General features: G+C 40.3%; 1 protein-coding gene across 3 annotated transcripts in view; it reads right to left on the reverse strand.

The window, feature by feature from the left end:
• Positions 1-27176, reverse strand: part of TENM1 (teneurin transmembrane protein 1) — a 609234-nt gene that overhangs the window by 58999 nt on the left and 523059 nt on the right. For all 3 annotated transcript variants that reach the window (XM_004379594.2, XM_012556473.2, XM_004379593.2), the window contains one exon: positions 18635-18789. In XM_004379594.2, coding sequence (XP_004379651.1) covers positions 18635-18789 — 155 coding nt within the window. The remainder of the gene's footprint in view (positions 1-18634; positions 18790-27176) is intronic.

The raw sequence follows: 27176 nt of genomic DNA on the forward strand, positions 1-27176 counted from the left end.
GCTTTCAGAACTCTGGACACTGGCCAACTGACCACTCACTTTGTGTACAGAATCATTTAAGGAAGCATGCAAGCTATATATTTGAGCCGAACAAAAGCAAAAAATGGGGATGAATGTCGAGTACCCGAGCAAGCTTCAACAAGAGGGGAGTCAAAATCACTCTCCCAAATGCATTGAGCAGCTCTGGTTGAGGTCCCCCAATAACAGCATCTTGTGGATTCAGTAATGATGAAATCCTCTGTGGCAAACAGTCCACTCTAATTAATGTTTCATCCAAACTGTAAGCATATCTGAGCGATTCCAGCAGCAACAATGACAAGGAAATCTAACACCTCATTGCACAGTGTTCTAGTTATTAAGCTATTGTCTCACATCTCCAAACTCACTCCTTTAAATACATTGCTTTGGGATGCTGGGGCTGAGACTCTGCAAATGACATTTCTCTTTTGCCAGCTGGATTTCTGCTAGGTCCTGGAAATATGGAAAATAAAGAGAGTCTGGGAGGCTAGAGGAGGGAGTAAGGACTTGCTCTGCTCCTCGCTCCTGTCCTGCTTGCTTTCTGCTCTACCATAGCAGTAACCCTTCATCCTGGCAGCAGTAGCTGGCTGCACGTTCCAGCTTCTTTTTATACTTTAAGAATCAGTTTCATCAAGCTCCCTCAGAGGTACCAGAAGCAGCTGCTGGCATTCTCTTCTCAGAGGACTAGGTCCCGCCTCCATGGAGCAAATCCTCCAAGTTTCTACATTCTGACAACCCATTGTTTGTGACAATCTTTTGTTCGTGACAATCCCACATGTTCTAGAATCCTTTGTTTCCCCAGCCCTAGAGGTGGTGGCTACTTCCTGAAGATATTATCTGGGATTCTTTTTTCTTTCAATATTCTAACAACTGTGCAACTCATTCCCTATATAAACTTGTCTCTGTTAAAATATCTATTGGTATAGTTTCTGCTTTGTGCCTGGACCTTGACTGATACTTACAGTATGAACCCATATATACAAGGATAGAGGAAGAGCTGTACACTCTTGTAGGCCATTGATAACAAAAAACTAGTAAAGGTGAATGAGAACCAGCAAGGACTATCTTGGCCCTAGAAAACTTATTAGGCAACAGGATTCCTAGGTATCTACTGGCCTGGGCACTTTCTGACTATATAGGTACTAAAGTTGCCATGTCCAGAAAATATTCATATAAAATAAGTCCACTGTGCTTGGACTCTGTGAAGTCGGCAGTGATTGACTTTAACCAGAGCTTTTCTGACTCTCTGGAGCTGCCACGTTATGTCATTGTTCTCTAGAAACATCTCATTCTTGTGATTTTTGAGGATAATTTCATGGTGGATTGTACTACTCTCCTATATGTCTTTTGGAAACAGCCTTCTGAACCGAACGGTTCATGAGCTTGGCCCAGAGCAGCATTTCATATGTGCTCAGAATTTGTTTACAAATAGTAATACATCATGTATTTACTACCAAAGTTCTCTTATATTCCCTCTTGCTAATCTCCTTGTCAGACATTAGGATTGTTCCTTCAGAATCCTCTTCCGGATTTAGAGTTGAAAGTATATTCTGAGATGGACCAAATACACACCTGCTCTCCTTATGTATCTCAAGATAAACATCTCTCAACAAGTGTAGCCTGTTTGTATGTTTTATATGTCCTTGTGTTCTCTTTTCTAAATACACTACCTTTTGCATGAAAATGTAACACTCCTGACCATCGCCAGCAGAACTTTCTTTTTGAGCTGTCTTTCCATTTGATAACGATGGGTTGGCACTGATTCATGCACTTTCTCCTCCCATAATTAAGAGCGAGTGGGACTATGTTAAAGGTTTAGTCTGAAACATGGAGAGGCCACCTGGCTTACATTGGAACTTAGCCAAAGATGTTGGCTTTATAAGTCCTAGACGTTAACCACTGAATAACCAAACAGGTACTTCCGCATCTTAGAGAGCTTCAGGTTCGTCTCAGGTCACGGCGCCTGTGGAGCAAAATGTGTGGAGGACTGAGTGGTTCAAAAGTAGTTTGCAAGCTTTGCATCTAGTGACTCTCCCTGAACTTTGAAGATGCTTTTCCTCTGGTGCTTAATAGTTTTAATAAGAGCTAACGTGCCATTGTCCTTTGTGTGGAAAGAGGACACTGCTGAGGGAGTTTTATTTATGTGATAAATTATGTTTTCGATATAGCATTGAGCATGGTACTTGACTTTTATTTTAAGGTCCCTGACAACTCTGGCTATTTGCTTGTGTGCAGACATTTCAGAAGAATTTGGATATGCTGGAGTTGAAGATTTTGGCCTGCTGTTTTCTGCTTCTTATATAAACAACTCTAGCTGTCACTTTGGAGAGAGCAATGCAAATATCTCTTACAACAGGTTATTATACCCCAATTATGATTTTTACCTAAGAAATGCAGGTCTGAAAAGTGCAGTTAAGGAAAAGAGAATTTTAAATGAATTTAGAGAAGGAAAATTATATTTAAAGCAACTCTGTGGATAACTTTATTGCAATGCTTCTCTCAGCTTATCATTTTGTTAAGTTTGGGTTTTTATATATTAAACCAAAAACCAGTTGCTGTTGAGTCAATTCTGACTCATGGCAACCTCATATGTGTCAGAGTAAAATTGTGCTCCATAGGGTTTTCAGTGGCTGATTTTTCAGAAGTAGATCACCAGGCGTTTCTTCCAAGGTACCTGTGGGTGGACTCCAACCTCCAACCTTTCAGTTAGCAGCCAAAGTTAATCATTTGCACCACCCAGGGAACTCTTTTGTTTATATATTAACCAAAAAAACCAAACCCCTTGCCGTTGAGTCGATTTCGACTCATAGTGACCCTATAGGACAGAGTAGAACTGCCCCATAGGGTTTTCTTAAACTGATAGAGATGCTTGGAACCTGAATATCTTATTAAAAATAGAATAATCATTGGACAGACAAAGCAATTCATAGGCTAAACTTGCTTCAAATATCCCAGAATGCTGCTTTCTTCTTACGATACATCATCTTTTTAACTTTTTTCTCTCTGGTTTCTCACTTAGCTGGGAGCCTCTTTGTTTTCCCTTGGGAGAGTCATATTCTTCATATTGACCTAGATAAACTCTGTTTTCGTTCTTAGCTACTCTAATATTTAATTTTTTTGTGAAATTGACCCACCTGGGATGGCTGCAGGCCACCTACTGAAGGAGCTACTCTTTTACATCTTGATTTCAAAAAGATGGAAGATGATCTGAAATCTATACCTCTCAAATTCACATATGTATGAAGCTCACACTACCAGCCTTAAGCCCATACTTAGCATGACACTTCTTGGAAGTAGAAAGAAAATGAACGATTTTGGGTGCCATTCTATGATTAAGTGATTTAGATAGAGCTTCACATCAGCATTAGGCAGACAAAACATTCTGTGAAGGTCATAGCAGGTTAAGACCAGTCTCTGAAGCATATGCTTGCTACAGCCCATCAAACTCTCCTACACATGTGCGGCTCTCTGCAAAAGGTGCATCTGTCTGTAAAGGACAAAAGGGAAGATTTCACAATTTCTATTAGCGTTCCTAACTTCCTCTTGGTCATTTTTATCATGGTTCTGTAAATTATCAGTTTACTTCTTTTTTTATGAATGCAAGTTATTATTATAATAATAATAATTCATTGAGCACTTAAGAGCCAGTCACTTTGCTAAATATATATGTTGTTGTTAGGTGCTGCTGAGTTGATTCCAACTCATAGTGATCCCATGAGACAGAGTAGAACTGCCCCATAGGGTTTTCTTGGCTGTAATCTTTACAGAAGGTCGCCAGGTCTTTCTCTCTCACAGCCGCTGGGTGAGTTTGAACTGTAACTTTTCAGTTAGCAGTCGAGCACTTAACTGTTTGCACCACCAGGGCATATGTATATACAATTGAATCCTCACAACTACCCTATGAGGAAGGTAACATTATTGTCCCCATTTACAGATAAACATTTTTTCCCAAGGGCACACATCTAGCAAGTGGTGGAGCTTGGATTCAAACCCAGGCAATCTGTGTTCCCAACCACTATGTTTTACTGCCTTTTTATATTGGTACAGCTAGGAAGGAGAAGCCTGATTTTGTCTCTTTCACCCTCTATTAAAGGATTAGAGAAAAGCTTGGTTCTCTTTTGCAGTTCTAGAAGGTATTTTCCTGCATTTGACAGAGCCAGGAGAGTAGGTTTGGGCTGAATGAGCAATAAATAACATTACCCAAGAATGCATTTAAATTAGAGGCTGACAAGCACAGATATTTCTATAAATCAGAATAACCACTCTGCAGACTTATTTTGTTCTTGTGTCCTCCCATTTTAGCAAGTGTATGATGAATCAACAGAAAACAATGCCTGAAGATGCCAATTAACATCTTACATCATCCCTTATACCTGTAAAGCACTTCATACTTTTCCAAGTGCTTTCATATTAAAAAAAGAGAGGCTACTTAATCAACAATTAGGTAATTTATTGAATTAGGCTTCATAAGGGGGAATAATTAACCAGCTCTAAAATTCTGGTGTCTGTTTTCCAAGTGTAGTGCTGAATCTGAAATTACAGAGAACTCTCTTTTGGGACAAGAAGTAGGTGGAAGAGATTTAATTTTTTTCTATATTGCCATCTTTCAGAGGAGAGCAGAATAAATGATTCAGAAAGAGATGTTCATTCTCTAAACTATAGAAATGGCAGGTAAAAGTAGTGTCTATTTAGCATTATTATGTAATTTTCAACCATAAACTATAACAGATCACTCATTTACAGGTGAGTAATGTGGACAGCCACCAGAGGCTCTTAAAGAAAACATTTATAGTATTTGGTAATGCTGTCAAACCAGAATGTGAATACCTCGAACTGCCATCTCATGCTCTGTGACAGCATAATTTGATTGCTATGTAGATCAGGGTTTGTGCCACCTTCCTTCTGCATGCCATCCACCCAACTGGTGTGGCACATGAACACATCAAAGCCAAGGTTATGTGGAATGTGATATGGCCTCTCTCTTTAGTTCTGATCACAATGACGATTTAGAGTTGCAAGTGCCTGTCAAAACACAAAGTTCTCTCATGTGTTTTCTTGTTTAATGATCACAACAGTCCTAGGACACAGTAAGTGTTTCTATCCCACTTTACTGATTAGGAAACTGAGGCTCAGAGACTTTAAGTAGCTTGCCTGAGAATAAACGGTGGAATGAGGACTTGCAGCCAGGATTGTCTATGTTCTTGCTACTAGAACATGCTACTTTAGTCAAAGGGAAATGGATGAATTAGGCAGTTTTCCAGAGAACTGTGAGAAAGTATGCCCTTGTATTCCTGAAGAAGTCCTTGGGTGGTGCAAGCAACGTACTCAGCTGCTAAATGTAAGGTTGGTGGCTCAAGTCCAACCACAGGCACCTTGGAAGAAAGGTCTGGTGATCTACTTTTGAAAGATCACAGCCACTGAAAATTGTATGGGGCATAGTTCTGTTCTGACACACATGGGGTCACTATGAGTCAGAACTGACTTGAGGCAAACCAGAATGCCTAAAGAACTAGAATAATTGTCCCAGGCTTATAAACATCTCTTCTAGGAAGTTTGCTCACTTTCTAATTTAAATAACTTCACATTTAAGGTTGTTGACATATTGAGCAAAACTGAGAAGAGTGTGATGAAGTTAGCAGTGCCATCATGCCCTGGTTGATGCAGACTGAGCTCCTTCTTTACCTTGTATAAACTAGCACTTCCCCACTCCCATTTCTAGTGTGAAGCTTTGGATCAGCAGGAGGGACTGGCTGTGGCTGATGTGGATTAACTGAGTGCACGTGGCTCAGATGCATAGAGAAGACCATTCTGATTTAGGGTGCTTAGGAAAAGTTGGCAATTCAAACTTTTATATAAAAGGCCATTTTATTATACTTTTTTCTTTTTGGTAGGACGCCAGCGCCCTTTAAAATCCTACTATTCACGTACAAATGCTTCTGTTTATGAAGTATTTACGATTTCAGTCTTGTTCATTTATATTTTAAAACACAATAGCTACCGGGGTTACAGGAGTTAACAACACCACCACCACCACAAATATCGCAGAAAGGAAAACCACTGCCTACCAGGCCGTAAACCTGAACAAGTGGTGGATACAACCACCTGCTTCCCGCAGAACATTTTCAAACAGACTGACCGTAATTAAAAGAAACGTCTCTCTTCTGATTGAACAATCACTGGGCTAACTGTTTTCCATGGTGGCCAATTAAAGCAGAGGCTGACAGTGGTTTTGGCTGCTGTTTTTGTTTTATGCTCTATTTCTTTGAATCATTACATATCGTATTAGTATGAATCCTGATTAGCAAGTAATGCAGAATTTTGCGAACAATAATGATCCGAGAGAGCCTGGACAAGAACTTCCTAAACTCATACTTAATTCTTAAACATGGAAAGTTTAACCTTTAAATCGTAAGGCCAAGGAAACTATATACTGAAAGGAATTTTTTTTACTATATTGAGTACTACTCAGGTCAGTGGTAACACCTAAATGTTACTAAATCAAGTGACATAAGTACAAATATTTTCTGTTCCAGATTTTGCACTGGGGAATAGCTGAATAAAACACATTTCAGACACGACAGTCTTTTGCCCACACTAATAAGAAAGGAGCAGAAATTCCACACTGTGAATATTCAGAGTCCCAGTTCTGTTCTCTTTAGACAGCTTTTTAGAGATGCTTCTAAATTCTCTCCTAGTGTCCTAGATCAGCAGAGGACTTTTATTTAGGCAGATATGTCTAGTACATTCTAAAATAAGTGCACTCAAAATGGTCCTATCGTTTAAGAGGAGAACACCAACCTACGTGCAGGACAAAGAAATGGACAGGGGCGCGAGTAAAGGCAAGCTGACAATGAGGGTCGCTGTCCGCTTAGCTCTGCACGTGTGAGGGTGAAGCCAGCAGATCTGGGCGCCCACAACCACACGCACAGAGCACCCACGGCCCAACCATGCTGGGTCAGGACAGACAGGCTTTACTGTGAGGAAAGGGACTGTACTACTCAGTTCTGATATTTTCAATTAACTAAATAGTTAAATCCTTCCTTTTCCCAACACTTGATTTTTACTTCTTTCCAAATTTCTCATGAAGAGCTCCCTGGATGTTGCCATACTGATGGGGGTAAAAAGCTTGGAGGACAGACACCTGCCTTAATGTTACTAGAAGTGACAAAATGGGGAGGATACACATCTTTCAGTACAAATCATAAACCTCTAAGTATGCCAAAACTGACTCTTAGCACACAAAAACCTAATCTAATCTTATTTCCTGGACCAAATAATGCGCGACAATCAACAGCCTGGCCACGGCAGAGAGGGTGTCACTGCGTATTTCACTTTCGGTTTTGGTGAAAAACTTTAAGGTGAGAAGATATCGCCCACCAATCAAAGCCACTTAGACTTGCATTTGTTATTTTGTTCACAATAAAACCAGCAGCAAACACTGGGTTTCCTTTTCCCTCCCATGGCACACCTTCCCGTAACTATCACGTAAGGCTCTGCCCTTTACTAGCAGAGCCAAGAGTGAGCAGACTTGTTCAGGTAGGCGATCCTGGTCAATAAAATGTGAGGGTGAGCCAGGCCACTTGCCTTGAAATACCAGTGATCTTGTTTGTAAATGTGTTCAGTTCAAACTCACTCAGAGGCACCTCAGAAGACAGGCCTGGCCATCTGCCTTGAAAACTTATTGGAGAAGTTCTACTCTGACACACATGGGATAACCAAGAGTTGGAATCGACTCATGGGCAACTAACAACCACAACACATTTGGACAGCTACAATAACCAATTCCTAAGCAGTTAGATTGCCGCACTATTGATGCGGTCCAGGTATGAGAAGAGTGAAAGAAAAAGGGAAAAGCCATTGGAGGCTTGGTTGGTATGAGTTTTAATGCCATCTGATCATTCACTGATAGTCTTAATGCAAGTGGTTGATTCAGTTGGCTAAAGTCACCATGACCTAATAGGGTAGCGGAAATGGTTGGCACAAGGGTTAGCAAATATTGTTTTAAGTTCCATTCTACGACTCCCAGGCCTCATTAATCTCCTGTTCAAGCCTCTCTCCGCACTCTACTGTTCTCTTATTCCTTTTGTGACCTCTCCTTTTCTCCCACATAGCTGTGCCTGCTGTCCATTGGTACTGCTGGCCCCTGACAGAGGGGTTTCCAGATCTTTGAGATAACTTGCTTTTCATCCTCCCTGACTTCCTGTTTCCTTGCAACTCATTTCTTCTACCACATATCCCCTTGTCCGAATTTTCTGGAGTGCGGCCACAGGCCTTTGCTTTGCTTTGACATGTTCCATAGTCATTGAAGCATTGGGAGGATGTGGTGGTGAGGGTGTAGATGGTGAGATTTTCATCTTTGGTGGCAAGAACTTTTAAAATAAACTTTCTTTTTTTTCCCCCTGGGAGATCCCTTTATTCAAGCAAATTTATTATAATTCAGATTTTCTTGATTCCCTACAGAGCTTCACAAAATTCAGAAGTCTGTCCCTGCAGGGAATTTCACTTATAATGGCCTTCATTCGAAGGATCTAATTCTGTTCTCTTTCACTGTGCACATGGGAGAGTGATGGAAATGCTCAAAGAAAGGCAAGTAACCCCTGAAGAACTTGAGTTTCAATGTCATCTGTATCACTCAAGGGTGAGGGAGGACATTCTGTAGACATGAAAGGGTTGGCAGGTGAGAGAGGGAGAGACATTAGGCAAGAGTTTAAAAAGGGGAAAAAAGGTGCTTTTCTGTTCTAAAACTACTATTTCTTTTTTTTTTCCTCCCTAGATTGCTGTAACTTTTCATGCCTAGATGTTATTACACATATTTTTGAAAACAACAGAAAATGCTGAATTCACTTGTATAAAGTTGAATTGACATGTAGATTTCTAAAGAGGAGGCTTTATATTTCCCTTCTACCCAGTTGTGGTTAGTTCAGCTGAAGCTTGCAAAAAATTCTAAGGACAATAGAACATGGCTGTTTCAGGTATGTAGAGAGCAGGAAGACAACCAAGGAAGGCAGAAGTCTGCTGTTTGGGGCAGGTGGTGGACAATGCTGATGGACGAGAGAGGAGAAGGTTTTGTTTTCTCTGTTAAGGAGAATGACCACACAGAACACTGATTATCAAAATTACTAAAGCCCGAGATGGGTGAGGTATTATTAAAAAAAAACAAAAAGCCTAACTTCTTTAAGAGGACTTCAAGTTTCCTGGCTGGCAAAAATCACTTCTTAAAGAATGTGCAAATGAGATTTTAGAATCATTTTTTTCCAATTCTTGAGAAATAGTGGAAAGTAGAAGATATGCTGGAAGATTAGAGATGGGTAAAAACATAATTCTGTTACGTTTTATGTTCAGAAGAGGTGCTCGCAAATTGCACCGAGGGAATTTGATGTTGATTCCAGAAAGATCCTCAAACGCGTTATTAAACAGTTGATTCTTAGTTCTTAGATGAGGAAGTGGTGTTTGTGGATATTATGACTGGAAACAAATTACGTGAAGTAATTCTTAATTTCCTTGTAAGCAGAGTTACCAGCCTGGTAAGGTTTCTCATGATACCTTTGTGGATAAGTTAGGAGACATATAGGTGAGGATATTGACTTTCAAACTTGTTTTGACTGTGACCCTCACTCAGAACTGTATTTTACAATATTATCCAGTACATAGAATTCAAATAAAAGTTTCATGAAACAATACTTATGCTTTACACATGATGCACTATGAATTTTTTCTCTTCTATTTCATTTTGGAAAAAAATAACTTGGTCACAGGCCATTGTATTGATTTCCTCATCCACTATGAATCACAACTCACAGTTGAAAACACACTAGGCTAGGTGATAGTTCAAACAGATGGGTTTATAATCTAACAGATAACTAGTGTACTGGGGCCACAGTTTTGTCTTGGCCTATCTATCCATCAATTTTATCATGGATGAAGACATAGAAGGCACTTACCAAATCCATAGGTGACACAAGGCTGGGAAGGATAGTGAAGATATTGGATAATAGAGAACAATCGAAATAAATGGACTGAATCTAATACAATGGCATTATAACTAATGTAAGATCCTGCACTACAGTGCAAGTTACCAACTGGGCAAGTACAAGATGAGATGATGGGTATTAAGAAATATGTGGATGTTTAGTTCTCTGTAATCATATCGTATGTCCAAAGTGTGATGTAGCGAAAAATCCAATTCAGCTTTAGCTGTGATTTCTTAACCTGTGTTCCCTACTTCCTTAGGATTTTGCAAAAGTGCCTTGGGTGGGAGCTACCACTGAGTGGGAGCGAGTTTGAATAGGCAAGGCTCTGGGACATCACCTCTTGTTTGAACCTGCTGTTTGCATCTGTTTTAAACATCAGGACTTATTTTGTTTGAAGTAAACGTTTTGTGACTAAAGTCCTTTTGAAAATCACCAGGCAAAATGAACAGAAGCAGAGAATATAGAAAAAAAGGGTAGTGATAGTCCCCGTTCTAACCTCTAAGTTAGTCAGAGCACATCTGGGTTATTTTATTCATTTCTGGAAGCTACATGTTAAAAAAGTATGGATAAAAGGGATCATGTTCAAAGAAGAGTGATGAGGATGGTGAAGGAACTCAAAACCATGCCAAGTGAGGTACAATAAATGAATTGGGGATGCAACTTAGGAGGCATGAGGGAGCTGTTTTTAAATATTGAGAGGGCTGTCATATAGAGGAGGCAGTTTGATATAGTAGTTTGGTGAAATGAATGTAGACTTTGGCATCCGGTTGACCAGGTTCAAATTCCAACTCTGCCACTTATTAGCTATGTGACTTTCACCAATGTATTCAACCTCTCTGAACCTTGCTTTTCACATCCTTTAAAAATAAGGGAAAATAATATCTAACTTGAAGGATTGTTATGAGGATCAAATAAGAGAACATATATGAAAGTACCTGGTACAGTGCTTGGTTCACTGGTATATTTACTTCATAGAAAAGAAATTAAATTTATAACGCATGGCCTGAAGAGTTGTATTAAGACCAGATGGTAAAAGTTAAGAGAAGATAAAAAAGTTAAAGGGATCCCAAAGAGCTTTCCATCAGAGACATTCAAAGATGGAATGAGCTGCCTGGAAGACATAGTGAATTTCCTATCATAAGAGGCATTCCAGCAGAGGTTGGACTGTTACTACATGGTGAGAATATTCTGGAGGGGAGTCAAGCATCAGATGACTGGGGAGAGGAATAGGACTCCCAGTGAACTAGCACAATAGATTAAATGCATGGGGCCAAAGAACTGGTTACCTTCCTTCCTTCATAACCATGCACAATGCCCCCTCCCTCTGTTAAACCCATCTGAAAAATGGGTACTATTAGGAACCAGTGGGGGAGTATGCAGATCACTCAACAAGCATTTATGGAGCACAGGCTATATATCAGATACTCTAGACAAATGGGAGTAGTGGTGGTTCAGTGGTAGGATTCTCGCCTTCCATGCGGAAGACCTGGGTTTGATTCCCAGTCAATGCACCCCATGCGTAGCCACTACTCGATTATCAGTGGAGGCTTCTGTGTTGCTGTGATGCTGAACAGGTTTCAGTGGAGCTTTCAGACTAAGACAGACTAGGAAAAAAGGCCTGGTGATTTACTTCCAAAAATCAGCCAATGAAAACCTTATGGATCACAACAGTCTGATCCACGTCAGCAACAAGTTATGGGGATAGTGCAGGAATGGGCAGCCCTTCACTCTGTTGTGCATGGGGTTGCCATGAGGCAGGGGGCCGACTCAATGGCAGCTAACAACAACTAGACAAATAACTCAAAGTGTGTACCTTATGGGCAATGGGTCAACAGGATTATGTGTGCACATAAAAGGTCCATGTTGCTTGTATCTCTGATATTGGGCTGATTTTTGGAAGAGCGTTAGGCTAGCTCAAAAGAGTAAATTCAGTTCTCAAATTTGCTATTGCACCAAGAGACAGCGTCAGATCCAATTCCATTCCAGTCAGGCACGAGATGGAAGTGAGTTACCAGAGCAGGATGATTCAAAAGCAGCAACAGAAATAAAGAGCCCAGTCTCTTCATAATCAACCCATCTCTTGAAGGGAAAGTTCTGGTTGTTTATAGCAGTGCTTACAAAGGGCGGTTATGCTTCAGAGTTTATACCAAGAGTTCCGTTTCACATTTCAGTAAATCAGAAAAAGATATTGATTTTGAACAAATGGCTGATTTTATTATCAAAGCAAATTTCATTTCTTGAGATGATTAGATTTTATTAAACTATTTCCTAAGTGCCACTAAACACACACTCTGTGAATAAACGGCATATTCCTCAATCAAATGGCATTTGTCACCCAGCTAAATACAGTGATATTTGGTCATCTTCAACTGTGTTTGAAAATGTGGACATTGGAAAAATGGACAGTTGGGTCCAGAAAGCTTGTGTTCGAATCTTGGCTATATTACTTACTAACTTTATGGTCATAGCACAATACACAATCCTTCTGACCACCAATTTTCTCCCCTGTAGGTGGGGATAATAATATCTACCTCTCAAGGGCGGTTGGGTTGTGGAGATAAAATGGAACAGTGTGAGTAAGATGCTTGGCACAGTTCCTGGCACATAATGAGCTCTTAAGTGGTAACAGTCACCCATCTGATTTTATTCAGTGTTCTCTAACTTTTGTTCACCTATGCCACACCTGGGTGCTAATTTGTCCACACCTGGGAGCTGATTTGCTTCAATGCCAAAACCTCCCAGTCAGCCAAACATCTCAAAAGAGTGTTCTAGTTTCCCTTTCTCCATTACAATTACTGTAGGACATCAACAGCTGCTGAAGATTAGGGCAGGCTATTGAAGAATGATTCTTCCTGGGACTCAGAAAAGTGCAGAAATAGGCAAGGAGGAGAAAGAGGACTGTTCTCTGTTGTATCATTTCCTAGCATTCATAGGTACTATGCTAGAACGTATGGGTCTGTGATGACTAATGTTACGTGTCAACTTGGCTAGGCTATGATTCTCAGTCGTTTGACAGACACCGGACTGGTTGTGCTTCCATAATGTAATATAATGTAATCATTTTCCATGATGTGATCTGATGTGATCCACCAGTCAGTTGAAAGGGGTGTTTCCTTGGGGATGTGACCTGCCTCAAGTATATAAATAGATTTCCTGGCAAAAGCTTTCTCTCTCTCTCGACCCTGCACTCTTCTTGTTGCCTGATCTCTGGTTCCTGGGAAGCAAGCCTACAGAAGTCTCCGGCCTGCTGCTTGACCTGCAGAACTTGGATTCACCAGCCCCCACAATCCTGTGAGCCAGCAGAGGTCTCCAGCCTGCCGCTTGACCTATGGATTTGGGACTTGCCACCCCCCATAAGTGTGTGAGCCATTTCCTTGAAGTAATCTCTCTCTCTATATATATATACACGCATCTCACTGGTTTTTCTCCTCTAGAGAACCCAGACTAAGATAGGGCCTTTCTTTGTTGAAGAACTTTCGGTTTTGAAATGCAAGAAAGGTAACAAGGAACTTTAGGAATTTGGTTATATTTCTGTAAAGAAAGCTTCACGGAGTTGGAAGGGACCTTGAGAAAAAGTTGGTCTATCCTCTTAAATCCAGAGAGCCCTATATTTCAAGCATTACTAGATTATTGCTACCTACCATTTGCTTTAAAAGTTTCAAATGGTGGGAGCTCTACAAGATCTTTTGGTAATATGTGATATTGCCACATAGTCTTAGAATCAGTAATCTCTTCCTAAGGTCTGATTCAAATCTTCATGTTGCAGCACAGGCTTCTGTTTTCCCTCCTGTCTGCTCCTGTCAGCAGAAACTGGTATTCTTATTTAGACATTTGTCTCTGCCCTCACTCATCAATATATTTTGATTTACTGAAATATGCAACTGAGCACTGTGTAAGCTCAGCTGCATCACTGTAAGTACTACTATAAACAACTGGGGCTTTGCTCTTGGAGACTGTTATGAAGCTCCCCACTCAGCTTTCTTCTCTTTAGCTGAAGACAGCCCATGTTCTTAAGCACAGTCAGAGGAATTATAGGTCCCCAATCTGCCACAGTTGTCTAAACAGACAGGGGAAGCTGTGGCCAGAGGGGCTGAGCATTTGGTAAGCTGTGCTGTGCACAGGCTTCCTCCCAATAAATGCTTCACTCAGTCACTCTTTTGATTTTATTCAGTGTTCTCTAACTTTTGCCCACCTGTGCCACACCTGTGTGCTAATTTGCCCACATCTGGAAGCTGATTTGCTCCAATGCCAAAACCTTCCCATCACAAACATTTCAAAAGAGTGTGTTAGTTTCACTTTTCCATTTCCTCACCTCCCACTCTACCACTGCAATTCAACTCCCATTAATTAGCACGCTACCAAAGGTACTCTTGTCAGAGTCACTAATGCTGAACAATCAAATGGCTTCTTGAAAAAATACCTTATTTTCCGTGACTTCTAAGCAGTATTTGATATTATTAGCTATTCCTTTTTTCTTGAAAAGCTTATTTCTCTTGGCTTTTTTGACCACACATCTTCCGGGTTTTCCTCCTACTTATCTGGTCTCTTCTCAGTCTCCCTTGTGGGATCTCATTGCTCAGCCTTCTCTTGAATATTGGTTTCCTCAGAGTTTGGTCTTAAGCTTTCTTTTCTTTTTGTGCTATGTACCCTCCCTGGGAGATCTCATCCACTCTACTATTTGCCATTACCGCGTGTATGCTGATAATCCTAACTCTAATCTCCATTTTAGACCTTGAGCATTAGACCTATATCCAATTGCCTTCCAGATATCTTTACCTGGATGCCACACAAGCACCTCAAGCTCAACGTGTCCGACATCCATCATCCGACAATCTCCCAAACCTATTTCTCCTCCTCTTGTATTCATTATCTCAGTGAATGGCACCACAATCCACATACTTTCTCAATTCTGAAATTGAGTCAGTCAACAAGTTCTTTGATTTTACCTCCAATATTTCACTAATCTGTCTTTCTCAATCCGTACTGCTAATACTTTAGGTTCAGCCATTATCATTGCTTGCCTAGGTATGTAATCCACATAGAGCTGAGCAGCTTCATGGCCAGTCTCATCGCAGAGTTGTATCCCAAAGAAATATCAGCTGAACGTCCACAAAAGCATTGGAAAGCAATTTAACTTGTACCCAAGTCTCTTGAAAAGGTGCTAATTGTTTATATATTACCATGTTTTGTCCCTGTCATACCTGTATTACTGCAACTGCCTAAGGGTAGTGTTTCTCTCCATCGAATCTTCATACTACAGCTGGAATGATCTTTCAAAAACTCCATTTCCATGGTTAATCCTATTTTAAAACTGCATTTTCCTGCTTAATACTATTAATGCCTCCCCATCGTCCACTGAGTAAAACTGAAACTCTATCATGCTTATAAGGTCCTTTACTATCTGGCCTCTACTTACCTCTTTGGCTTCATCTCACCACTCTCCCTCATGTACTCTATGCACCAATCACAGTTTCCTTTTGGGAGGGGTATATATGTTAACTGTGCCTGCTGAGCACTTACTATGCATGCTCAAAGAACATACAATCTACCCTGGGAGACTAGTTGGACACACAGTTGGCCAACATAAAACAAATTACATATTACATATTAAATGTGTTGATACTAAATCTCAGTAAGGGAATGAGACAACAGTGAGGACTAGAATCATCAGGTAAGGTCCCCATGGAGGTGGGTGAGGTGTGAAGAAGATAGGGAATGGGATTTGGACCAGAAGAGATAATTACAGATTGGGGGAATGGGGTCATGAGAAGTAGGCCCCTAATAAAGTGTGTGTGGTATGATCATCTGGACACTAAGATAAGAGATCAGTGTGGACTCATTCTTCTATGCCAGTCTGAGCTGAAAATTCTAGTTACTCTTTGAAGGACCTCAAGCACAGAACAGGAAATAGTGGACAGCAGTGCAGACAGCTGTAAAATAATTTGGACATGAAACCTGCTTTCTTTCCCAGTCAGTCCTGTAGGCTTCTAACACCCCCAACCGTTTGCCACCCCACTCCTCAAAGAAACCTACTATGTTTCTAAAGGTGAACTTGTGTAAGGAAACGGGAAGGGATGTTTAGACCGAAATGCCATAGTGAAACTGTGATTCTGTGTCTTGGTTACCAGGGCTCCTTTTTAGTGGGCTGCACTATACATTCCCACCTGAAAGGGATGAGGTAGCAATGGTAGTTCAGTGGTAAAATTATCACCCTCCATGCAAGAGACCTGGGTTCGACTCCCAGCCAAAGCACCTCATGCACAGCTACCACCTGTCTGTCAGTGGAGGCCTGTGTATTGCTATGGTGCTGAACAGGTTTTCAGCGGAGCTTCCAGAATAAGACAGACTAGGAAGAAAGGTGTGGTGATATACTTCAGAAAAACAGCCAATGAAAACCCTGTGGATCACAATAATTCTTTCTGTTGTACATGGGGTCACCATGAGTTGGGGGCCAACTCCTGGGCAGCTAACAACAGAAGCCACCATGGCTTGACAATGCCATGTGCAAAAGAACCCTTTTTGTGGTGGTGAGGATCATATGTTTGCTCTATATAGATAAAAAATTCTCTTTTCAGCATAACTTTTCCACACAGAAACAGATAAGTTGTTTAGAGTTGACTGATTGCAATACTGAATGTCTTATTTTAAGTTAAAAATATCCCACAAGTGAATCATGTGCATGCATCCTCTCTCCCCCCTCCCCATATAAACACATTCACACCCTTTCTTATTGCCATAAATAATATTCCTTGTTCCTGCCTTCTGCAGGATTTTGCATCATGGAAAGTTATGCTGTTCTAGGACTTGATAGCCTGATCCATTCAAATATTAAGAATGGTCCATTCATTTTGTCGGTTTTCCAGGCCTTCCAGTTTCCCATTTTATTTTTGTAGTTGACTATATCTGACCATTTCCTGAGTTTGCAGGGTGAGGCAGGGGCAGAGAGAGAAGAAGAAACCCCAAATGGCAAATTTTTAGTGTTTTATAGAGACGTACATGCATAGAGAGTGGAGGTAGGAGGGAATATTAGCGCTAATGACTAAAGCAAGGTGTCTGGGTGATGTGTTCATTTTACTTTTCTAGTGATCTTGTTTCGGGTGGTATGGAGAATGAAGCAATAGGAATATCTTTTTTTTTTAATCGTTGTAAAAATATATGTAACACATTTTCCAATTCATTGCTTTTCACATGTACAATTCAGTGACACCAATCATGTTGTGCAACTATCACCAATAACGACAGGAATGTCTTAACTGTGGAGGATACCACTGGTTGGCTACCAAACAGCAATCTTTTATTCTCTGCTAACAGAATCTAGATTTTGCGTCAAAAATCAGGAAGTGGTATGCTCAGGAAAGGCAGCCCAGCTCCAGGGGGTGAATTATGACTGGTCTGAACCCATTATGGAAACCCATTTTCCCTTTGCCAGTGATTGGCTAAGGCATGGGCATGTGACTCAATTCTGACCCATGTGACACAGAGGAAATCTGCTGGGATCTTTGCCTATCTCTGGATGTCTCAATATGTGAGATAATAAAATCTTATTGTTTAAACCACTTTTACACCAGTGTTTTATTACCTGCAGCCAAAGGCATTCTCTCTGATACACACTAACCAATCTTAAAACTCTCAACCTCTACTCTACTTCCTTTGAAAAAACCAAAAAAATCCAAACCCGTTGCCACAAAGTGGATTCCGACTCACAGTCTCTGACTCATAGCAACCCTATAGGACAGAGTAGACCTGCTCCATAGGGTTTCCAAGGAGTGGCTGGTAGATTTGAGCTGCTGACCTTTTGGTTAGCAGCTGAACTCTGAACCGCTACGCCACCAGGGTACTTCCTTTGAAAAGATTATCAATTAATCTACTTCATCAGAGTCACAGAATCATGGAATGTTAGAGGTTGAAAGTCCCTTTGAGGATTGTGTAGTCTATTCCTCTCACTTTACATACCAACCTCTTGTATCTGCAGACTAAGAAAGGCATCCCCAGAGATCTGGGACTGTGCTGTATGCTCTATAATTTCTCTCTATGTCCAAAACTGATTTTGTAGAACTGTGGTAAAATCAGAAGTTTGGACTCAGATGAGAGCTACACTGAATTTTCTCTTTTATTCTCACTGGCAAAAAGGTTCTCTAAACAAATGTAAAACAGATCTCAGAGGGAATGTTGCTTTTACTTGAGAAAACTTTTCATACAGACTAGCAATAGCAATTTACATACACATGAATAACAAGTTATGCTCATATATTCATTAAAAAAGCTTTCTAAAGATCTTTAGTAGTCAGTACTTTTCCAAATTTGAGTTACTGTTTTATTTAAAAAAATAAAATCACTTATCTTAGAATATATTCAATTAATGAAACTGGCCTTACTCTCTAATTGATTCAAATCTGGGAGGCTTTACTCTAATTGTTGTGCCAACATTCCACCTAGCGTTGTTACTCCCATCCTAGCTTACCATGTTCTCCCAACTGAGTTTTTCTGAGGAGAAGAAAAGTAACTGACATAAAGAGAAACTTCTGCTATCTGGTGTTATAACAGATACACCAAGCTTCCTTTCTACCTAATTTCTGTATGAGAAAATTGTTATCCATTTCCATGATGCCAAATGGCGATAATGCTTGAGAATCAGTGGTGCCTACCTGAGTGATGTCCATTCCTGAGTCACAACTCAGTGGCTGTGTGGAAGTCAGACCGTTTGAGCCGATTACAGTTGTGATCACGGCATTCTCATCAATTTTCCGAATCATAGTCCCATCCACAAAGTAAATGAATCCATGCCTATCAACTGTGATGCCTGTTGGGAAACAGCAAATGAGCATTAGTACTCTAGTGGGCCACATATGCACTAACATTAGTATTCTGAAAGAAGTCATAGAAATAGAAAGGCATTTTCAAGACACAGGGATTCAATTTTGCTCAGCACAGACAGGGCAGTAATGGGAGAGCTTTGCTTGGACACACTTTCACTTCTTTGTGTATTGAGAAGAAATGATAAAAAGTAACATACAGAGATAAAGCTAGGACTAATAATTTTGTTTTGTCCGGTTTTACGTTTCTACCTCCTTGATATTTGCTTACCCCCCACAAGCAGAAAAAAAAAAATCCTCTTTGAGATAAATGGGAAAAGGCAAGGACTGCAGGGTATGTTACATTTCTTTTAGGGTGAGGATGCCCAGGCCACTGCTTATTTTCATAGTTGAATTAGAATAGAATTAACTTGGAAAGCATTAAAATTATTCTCATCAATTTACATTTAGTTGATATGGAATTTGCAATAATCTGATAAACTGGGTTGATTTTTTTCTCTGGATTATCTTACTTTGGACATGTTATCAGGAGGGACCAACCCCGGAGAAGGACATCATGCTTGGTGAAGTAGAGGGTCAGCAAAAAAGACGAAGACCTTTGATGAGATGGATTGACACAGTGGCTGCAACAATGCGCTCAAACATAGCAATGATTGTGAGGATGGAGCAGGACCGGGCAGTGTTTTGTTCTGTTGTACATAAGGTCACTATGAGTTGGAACTGACTCAACGGCATCTAACATCTACAACAATTATATATTAAAAGGGGATTGGTGAGCATAATGATGATGGTACAAAGGGAATGGTTAAGCTTCTAGAAAAAATAAAAGCCACTAATATTGTCATAGTGGCTTTTACACACTGTGTTAATTACAGCCTGGTTTCTTGGAACGTATACTATAATATCAGCTAGAAGGTCTGGTTCTAATACCAAATACACCACTTCCAACGGATGTGTGACTTTGACTAGGTCATTCATCTCTCCAAATTTCAGCCTCCTCTGGTAAAACAGGGAAAAGAGTATTCGCCTTACCAAGCTAAGGTGAAGGAGCCCTGTTGGCCTGCAAAGCTTAAGTGCTTGGCTGCTAACCAAAAAGTTGGCGGTTCAAACCGACCCAGTGGCTCTGCAGGAGAAAGACCTGGCCATCTGTTTCCATAAAGATTACAGTGAAGAAACCCTTTGGGGCAGTTCTATTCTGTCGCATGGGGTCACTATGAGTCGTACTCGACTCCACAGCACCCAACAACAGCTAGCTTAGGTGACCAATTGTCCCGCTTTGTTTGGGAAGGAGGTGAGGTTCAGTTTTAAAATCGGGACAGTCCTGGGCAAACCGAAAGTTAGTCACTCAATGCCTACGTTGTTGTAAGTATCACGTGAAATAATACATTTAAAAAGCATCAGACACATATGAAGAACATATGCCTCAATTCCTGCTTCCCTTGGTGCTTTTGACAGAGCTCTTGGAAGTAACTCTATGACATTACTTTAAAAGCAGTCTATAATTTAGTCTTTTCCCATCTCTCCTTTATTTGCTATTGTTGTGTGCCAGCAAGTCACATTTGGTTCCATTCTGACTCACAGCAACCCTACGGGACAGAGTAGAACTGTCCCTTAGGGTTTCCTAGGCTGTAATCTTTATGAATGGAGCCCCTGGTGGTGCAGTGGTTAAGATCTTGGCTGCTAACCAAAGTTCGGCAGTTAGAATCCACTAGCCACGGGAAATATTTATGAGAGCAAATCGCCAGGTCTTCTTCTCCCGAGGAGCCGCTGGTGGGTTTGAACTGCTGACATTTGGGTTAGTAGCCAAGCACTTAACCACTGCGCCACCAGGGCTCCTTCCCCTTTATTCAGACCTACTGAAACTATTGAGAGTTATGTCAAAGTTAGGAGCATCAGTGCTAATAAGCATGTCTTTTTAAGCACCTCAAAGCTACTCTTTTTCTGAAGGCATGCTATCATTATCTATGACTCTCTCTCTTTCTTTTTTCTTTTTTTGGCTTTAACAAACAGAAGTTAATCTTCTCACAGTTTACGAGGCTAGGAGTCCGAATTCAGGGTGTTGGCTCTAGCGGGAAGGCTTTCTCTCTCTGTTGGCTCTGGAGGAAGATCCTTGTCTCTTCTGAGCTTCTGCTCCTGGGCAGTCTTAACGCGGCTTGGCATCTCTCTCCTGCTATCTCTGCTTCTCTAGCTTGCTTGTTTAATCTCTTTTATATCTCAAAAGAGATTGATTTAAAACACACGCTACACTAATCCTGTCTCATCAACATAACAAAGAAAACCCATTCCCAAGTGGGATTATCACCACAGATATGAGGGTTAAGATTTACAACACATATTTCTGCGGTCATAATTCAATCCATAACACACGCTTTATCGTAAAAGTCAGACAAGCACTGGAAACTTCTAAAGCTCTAAATTTAAGGTTCTGCAAAGCCCCATCTACCCTACTTAACATGTTATACATTTACATGTTATTATACATGAAAATGTACATCATGCAAATGAACTTGAACTTTGGCTCTCTCTTTATCTATATCTCTCATACAGGCACACAGTCATTTTCCTGGCAAAGAGTGAACTCATCTAAAGACAGTTTATAAACCCAGCTTAATAAACTTTTAGATGAGCTGATTCGTTGGCAGGAGGTTAATATTCAGATTCCGCTTTATGGTGTACTTTGATTAATCCTGGTGTTCCTCATGAAGTATTAATCCTTAACATCTATAAAAGTTATAGATTCGTTTTAACTTTCCCTGAATGCCTCTAAAGCCATCCATGTGTTGGCGACTTCTCCAAAGAAACCAGAGTGTCCAAATGGGGCATTCCATGTCAATAAAATCCCTTTATCGTTTTTAGAGGCATCAAGACCTTGAAGGATGTTTTTAAAAAGGCTTTTCAGATTGGGACAGGACAAATAATGATAGCGCAGGAATATTTCTTTCATCTCCCGAACATGTGGGCTGAGGATGAGCCAAGGGGAACCTCTGCTTTTTATTTTTGTTTTGGAAAAATCAATTTCTTGACTGCCTAGAATTTAGTTTGGTTGCAAATGGAGATTTGTGGCAGGCCTACGATTTGGGAACACCTTCTAGGACCTCTATATTCAATATCACCGAGTGTGAAATTTGAAAGATCAAGATTCAAGTCTGGAGAGAGAAAGGCTGAGAGTAGGTGTGCTTGAAGTGTATGACAGGAATTGCTTACCAAACTCGTACTGCCGCTATGCTAGGTTCTGTAGGGGCCAAAAGACAAAGAATGAGCTTATGCTTGTGTACCAAATCTGGTACGCTGAAATTAAGACTAAGAGGAACACTCGGAAACTTTAGTAAGAGTATTAAAAATGAAATGAAGGGTTGTTGTAACTTTATTGTTGTTAGTTGTCATCGAGTCTGTTATATCTTGTCCTGTTATACCTTATGTATAACAGAATAAGTCGACATGTTATACCTTATGAATAACAGAACAGAATGTTGCCTGGTCCTGTGCCATCTTTATGATAATTGGTTTGAGTCCATTATTATGGCTGTTGTGTCAATCCTTCTCATTGAGGGTTTCCCTTGTTTTTGTAGACCCTTCACTTTACCAAACATGTTGTTGTAACTAGAAGTACTAAACTTGGAGAACCTGATCTCCTGAAAATTGGAGCAGGTTCACAGAAGTTATAGAAAAATAAATTTATTCCTACAGGAACTAGGATATTTGGGGAGATCATTACATATTTACACTGACATCAAGGAGTACAATTCTATTCCTTGATTACTACACTCCTCATCCCCATCAAAGTGCAAATTTAGAACTGATCCAGGGAGGATAACCCTAGACTTTATGTGGTTTTCTCACTTTTAATTTTTTGGTGAACTTCTAGACTCTGTGAACTTCTCTCTCTGTTCATGTCAGCTGAATTCCACGGATGAGTGCCTTTTGAAATAATTCTGGGCTTATTAAATAGTATTTGCCTTCAGGGCTTATTCTGCTGACAGTTCGTAGAAAATTCTCCTTTCATATATTTGTGTAGCAACTTCTTTCATCATGGTCCAAATTCCAAACATACTCCTTTTTCCTTGAGACTCTTTAATTAACTTTGATTGGGTTACGCTTATGTTTGGGTTGAAAAAGAAATAGTAGAAAGGGCTTCGAGGGACTTGTGATAGGTGCTTTATAAATGCATCCAGTCATATTTTATAGAAATGTATTTTTGTTTCCACCCATTTTCCTTCCCAACCCACCAACCAACCAACCAATTCCCCAAACAGTCAATTTTACAAACTCTTCACTGGTAGAGGTTTAAGGGGTATTAAATTTTCACTGAGGTAAAAACCAAATTGGAAACCACAGGCAGGAAAATAAGAAATCTTTTTGTCCATCACTTCAGGAGGTTTTCCCTCCCATAATGAGTATTGTTATAACCCAGGGATGGTAATGGTGCAGTATGATCTATTACTGCTTGTTAGACTGAGTGGGAGGAGGTGACACATGGCCAGTATATTTTAAGCTTTATTCTTCAGAGATGGGGACACGAGTGATTTCAGCTCACATAAAGCCATCTGGGGCTAGCAAGATATGCAGCTTCAATTTACTTTCATATCTTGATATAGTGGTACCAGATCTCCACACCTTGGTACCCAACGTTGCGGGCATGATTTGTTCCAATGCTCATGTCCACTGGTGTGTTTACTGACAGTGTTTTCTTTCTTTCTGTTGTTGTTTGTTTTAAACAGGCAAGTATAACTGAATCAGAAAGGATAATTGTAAGGAAAGCAGGAGGAAGGTCTGAGGGAAAGGAGGGAAGGGGCACTGTAATGGGGGTGGCAATACAGTGGGGAGAGAGAGACACCAGAACTAAATCTGAGCTCCAAATCCCCTTACGGACAGCATTTTCATTAGCACTTAAAACACACTTAAAGGCATAGTCTTTGGATGAGAAAGGATTTAAACTGAATTAAGAAAACCAATACCAGGGTTTAAAATTTAAACCAGTATTCAATGTTAAAGCAAGCACAACTATCTAGGCCTCTGATATCACCATGGGGTTAGGAAGTGACGCACGGCAAGTGCGGGTGGGGGTAGGAAGAACAACACATGGCAGCTTGAGTCCCCACACTCCCTGCTTCCACCAAGGAAAACACTGGGCTTAGACACCCAGACGTTTAGCTTGGAGCACATGTTTACATTTGTGAGAAAATAAATAAATCCTTGTAAATTAGTGCATATAATGAAAGCACTGACAGATCATAACCTGGAAGTGTGAATGGTGCTGTCTCCATTCATCAGCATTAAGCCCTAACAAGCTCTTTCTATGGAGGGACCTGCTCATAAATAAAGTGCATCTTATAAAAAAAAATTATTCACAACGTCTTACGCAAAGTAGGCAACATTATATAATATCTGAACTGCAGGCTCTTTTCTCTGTGAAGCATACCTCTGTATGAAACAGCTGCAAATTACAGGTGAAATTCTTTGACTTCTTCCCTTGTCTTATTATCCTCCAATGAATAAATACTATAATTCTTAAGAAGACAATTGCCTAAAGCTGGGGCAACCTGGCCAGTTGTTAATAAATTTATCACCTGTTGGGGAAGAGGATGCTGCTGATCAATACTGAAGGAGAAGGGGCATCCTGGGGTGATCACTGCGAGTCCAGATATGGAAGTTAATAGCCTGGAAATAGTAGCTAAAATCTCAAATTAAGTAACAGTGAAGATCAGAGTTTTTTGCTGTGCAGGATGCCAATTTCAAAGGCTGGCAGAAGGCATCTCTGTACTTAATTTTTTAAAATTACAGCTGTTGAGGCCACCTACACTTTTATTATTTTTATATTAAAAATGAAGCTTCCTTCAAAATATAAGCTTTGGAAAGTAGTCATAAAATTCTCTTCATCTGCAGCCCTAGCAACCAGAAAACTAAAATGCTGGATTTTTTTTTCCTGCCACAATCTGCTCTTTAATTTTATGAGACAGAGATAAGTGGTTAAAATTAACTTTTAGGGAATAGCCTAAGCTCAAGATGAAGTCAGCTCGATCTCCAGTACTGAAAGTGCTGAATTTTTGTGTAACTCATATTAGCCAGTTGATGCTAAAGTGCCCTTTAAATCAAAGAGAGATTAAAATATTTTGTTTTCTTTACGTGCATTTCAATTCTCTGAAAATTGGTATCATATGTGCGATCTATATGGACATTCTCCACGAGGCAGAAAATTCCATTCCCCAACTGATCCGACTACTACCCACTTAATTACCCACTGGTATCAGAAAGGACCGTGTTATTTCTGCCCAATAAGCCTGTTAAGTTCCCTTGCTAGGCAGTTATCAAATGGAGCATCTAGAACTTGGAGGAATTCAAATATTTATGTGCCACTAAAGGCATAGGAAGAGTCCCTGGGTTGCACAAATGGTTAACTGCTTGACTATTGGCCGAAAGGTTGGTGGTTCGAACCCATCCAGAGGTGTCTTGGAAGGAAGACAGGCCTGGTGATCTGCTTTTGAAAGGTCATAGCCTTGAAAACCCTATGAAGCCATTCTACTGTGCACACGGTGTTGCCATGAGTTGGAATCAACTTGACGGCAATTAACTACAACAACAAAGGCATAGGACTAGGGGTTGGAAGGAGACAAAGCTCAACGACCAGCTGCAGATGACTTCTCTATGTAGTTAGCAATAAGAACAGGATTTCTCCAGTGGAGAATCTAATAAACTCATTGTAATAGAACATGATAATGCAAATGGTTAGCACGCTCAGCTGCTAACTGAAAGGATGGCGGTTTGAGTCCAGTCAGGTACCTTGGAAGAAAGGTGATCTACTTTTGAAAAATCAGCCATTGAAAACCCTATGGAACACGGTGCTATTCGGATACACATGGGGTCACCACCATGAGTCTGAATCGACTCCATGGCAACTTTTTTTTTTCAGGCAATAGTGTGATTTATTTAATCAGACATTCTGTTTTAAAAAAAAATTACAGTATTTTCTAAACAGAAAATGCCAAATTCCAAGGAATTTAAATACAAATTTAAAATAATAAGCATTCAAACTAATATTCTACTGACTGGAATGTCCTCTTTGTTGATTCAGACAGTACTTTAAAGGGCTTCAGAGTCATCATAATGAACAACAGATTTGTGGACTAGTTAACCAAGAGCTCTGACTGAGAGAGAGACAGATAAGGGCAGCTTTTAGCATTTTAGCGTTTGTCTTCTCGTCAGCTCTTTCTGATCCTCTCAAAGTTTTGACCTTCAAAGTGAGGCACAACGATAAACAGCTCTCTTACCTCTACCAACCACTATTTTTCTAAAAGCTTAATGGGGAAGTTGTTTTTTTTTTCCCCTTATTCATTTATTCAAGATTTATTTAGCACCTATAATGTGTCAGGCACTGTGCTAGGCACTAGGAGTACTGCAGAGTGTAAAATAGACATGGCACCTGCCCCGAGGAGCTCAGAAGCTAGTGGGGGAGATGGGCAAATAATCAGGCAATTACAATGCCATGAGATAAGCAGTAGTTCAGGGAAAGTACATGGTATCATGGGAGCAGATTTGGGGGGTGGGGAAGTGAAGGTCACAAGTGATTTCTCAGAGAAAGTGACATCTGAAGGACAGCTGAAATCTGAAGGATAATATTGAATTCCTCATGAGCCCAGTGTGAAATCCATATATACACCACCAAAACCCCCTGAAGGATGACTAATATTACTCAATAATAACCATTTCAATGTGCTGAAAATGCTGTGATATCCCAGGCATTGTGCTGGATTCTTTACATACATTTTCTCATTTAATCCTCACAACAGCCCTGTGGAGTCGGTATTATTAATGTCCTTTTTCAGATGAGGAAATGGAGGTGCAGAGAGGTTGAGTGACTAACTCAAGGTTACAGACCTAGAAAATGCTAGATTTAGCTTATGTTTGTCTGAGTTCAATGCCCATTCTCTTAACTACTACACTATTTAGCCTAAATGGGGCTATCGACTGCTTTACTACAGGGGTGGTCTACAGAATGGCTTCAGAGAGTTCAGAAATTCCATGAAATTATCTGCAAAATGCGTGCATATGGGTATTTTCATGAGGAGTCTATTTTTTTGTGTTAGATTGTCAAAGGGATCCATGACTCTTTTCCAAAACTGTTGTATTCTTGTAGATCTCCCGCACCTCTTCAGCATTATTTTTCAAAGATACTCTGTGGCTTCATCTCCACAATGCTGGTAAGTTTGGTGAAAGTACTCAGAGTTTCCCTGGGGTGGGAGTTTTGATAACTTGACTATTATTGCATGAGCTATCACATAAAAAGAAGGCCCCAGGAACAAGGGCCACAAACTCATATGCTTTCAGGGACCAGACAGGTGCCATAAATGTATAAGTTACGTCAGGTGTTAGACTATTT

Source organism: Trichechus manatus, unplaced genomic scaffold (genome assembly GCF_000243295.1).
Source record: "Trichechus manatus latirostris isolate Lorelei unplaced genomic scaffold, TriManLat1.0 scaffold00066, whole genome shotgun sequence".
Classification (NCBI taxonomy): domain Eukaryota; kingdom Metazoa; phylum Chordata; class Mammalia; order Sirenia; family Trichechidae; genus Trichechus; species Trichechus manatus.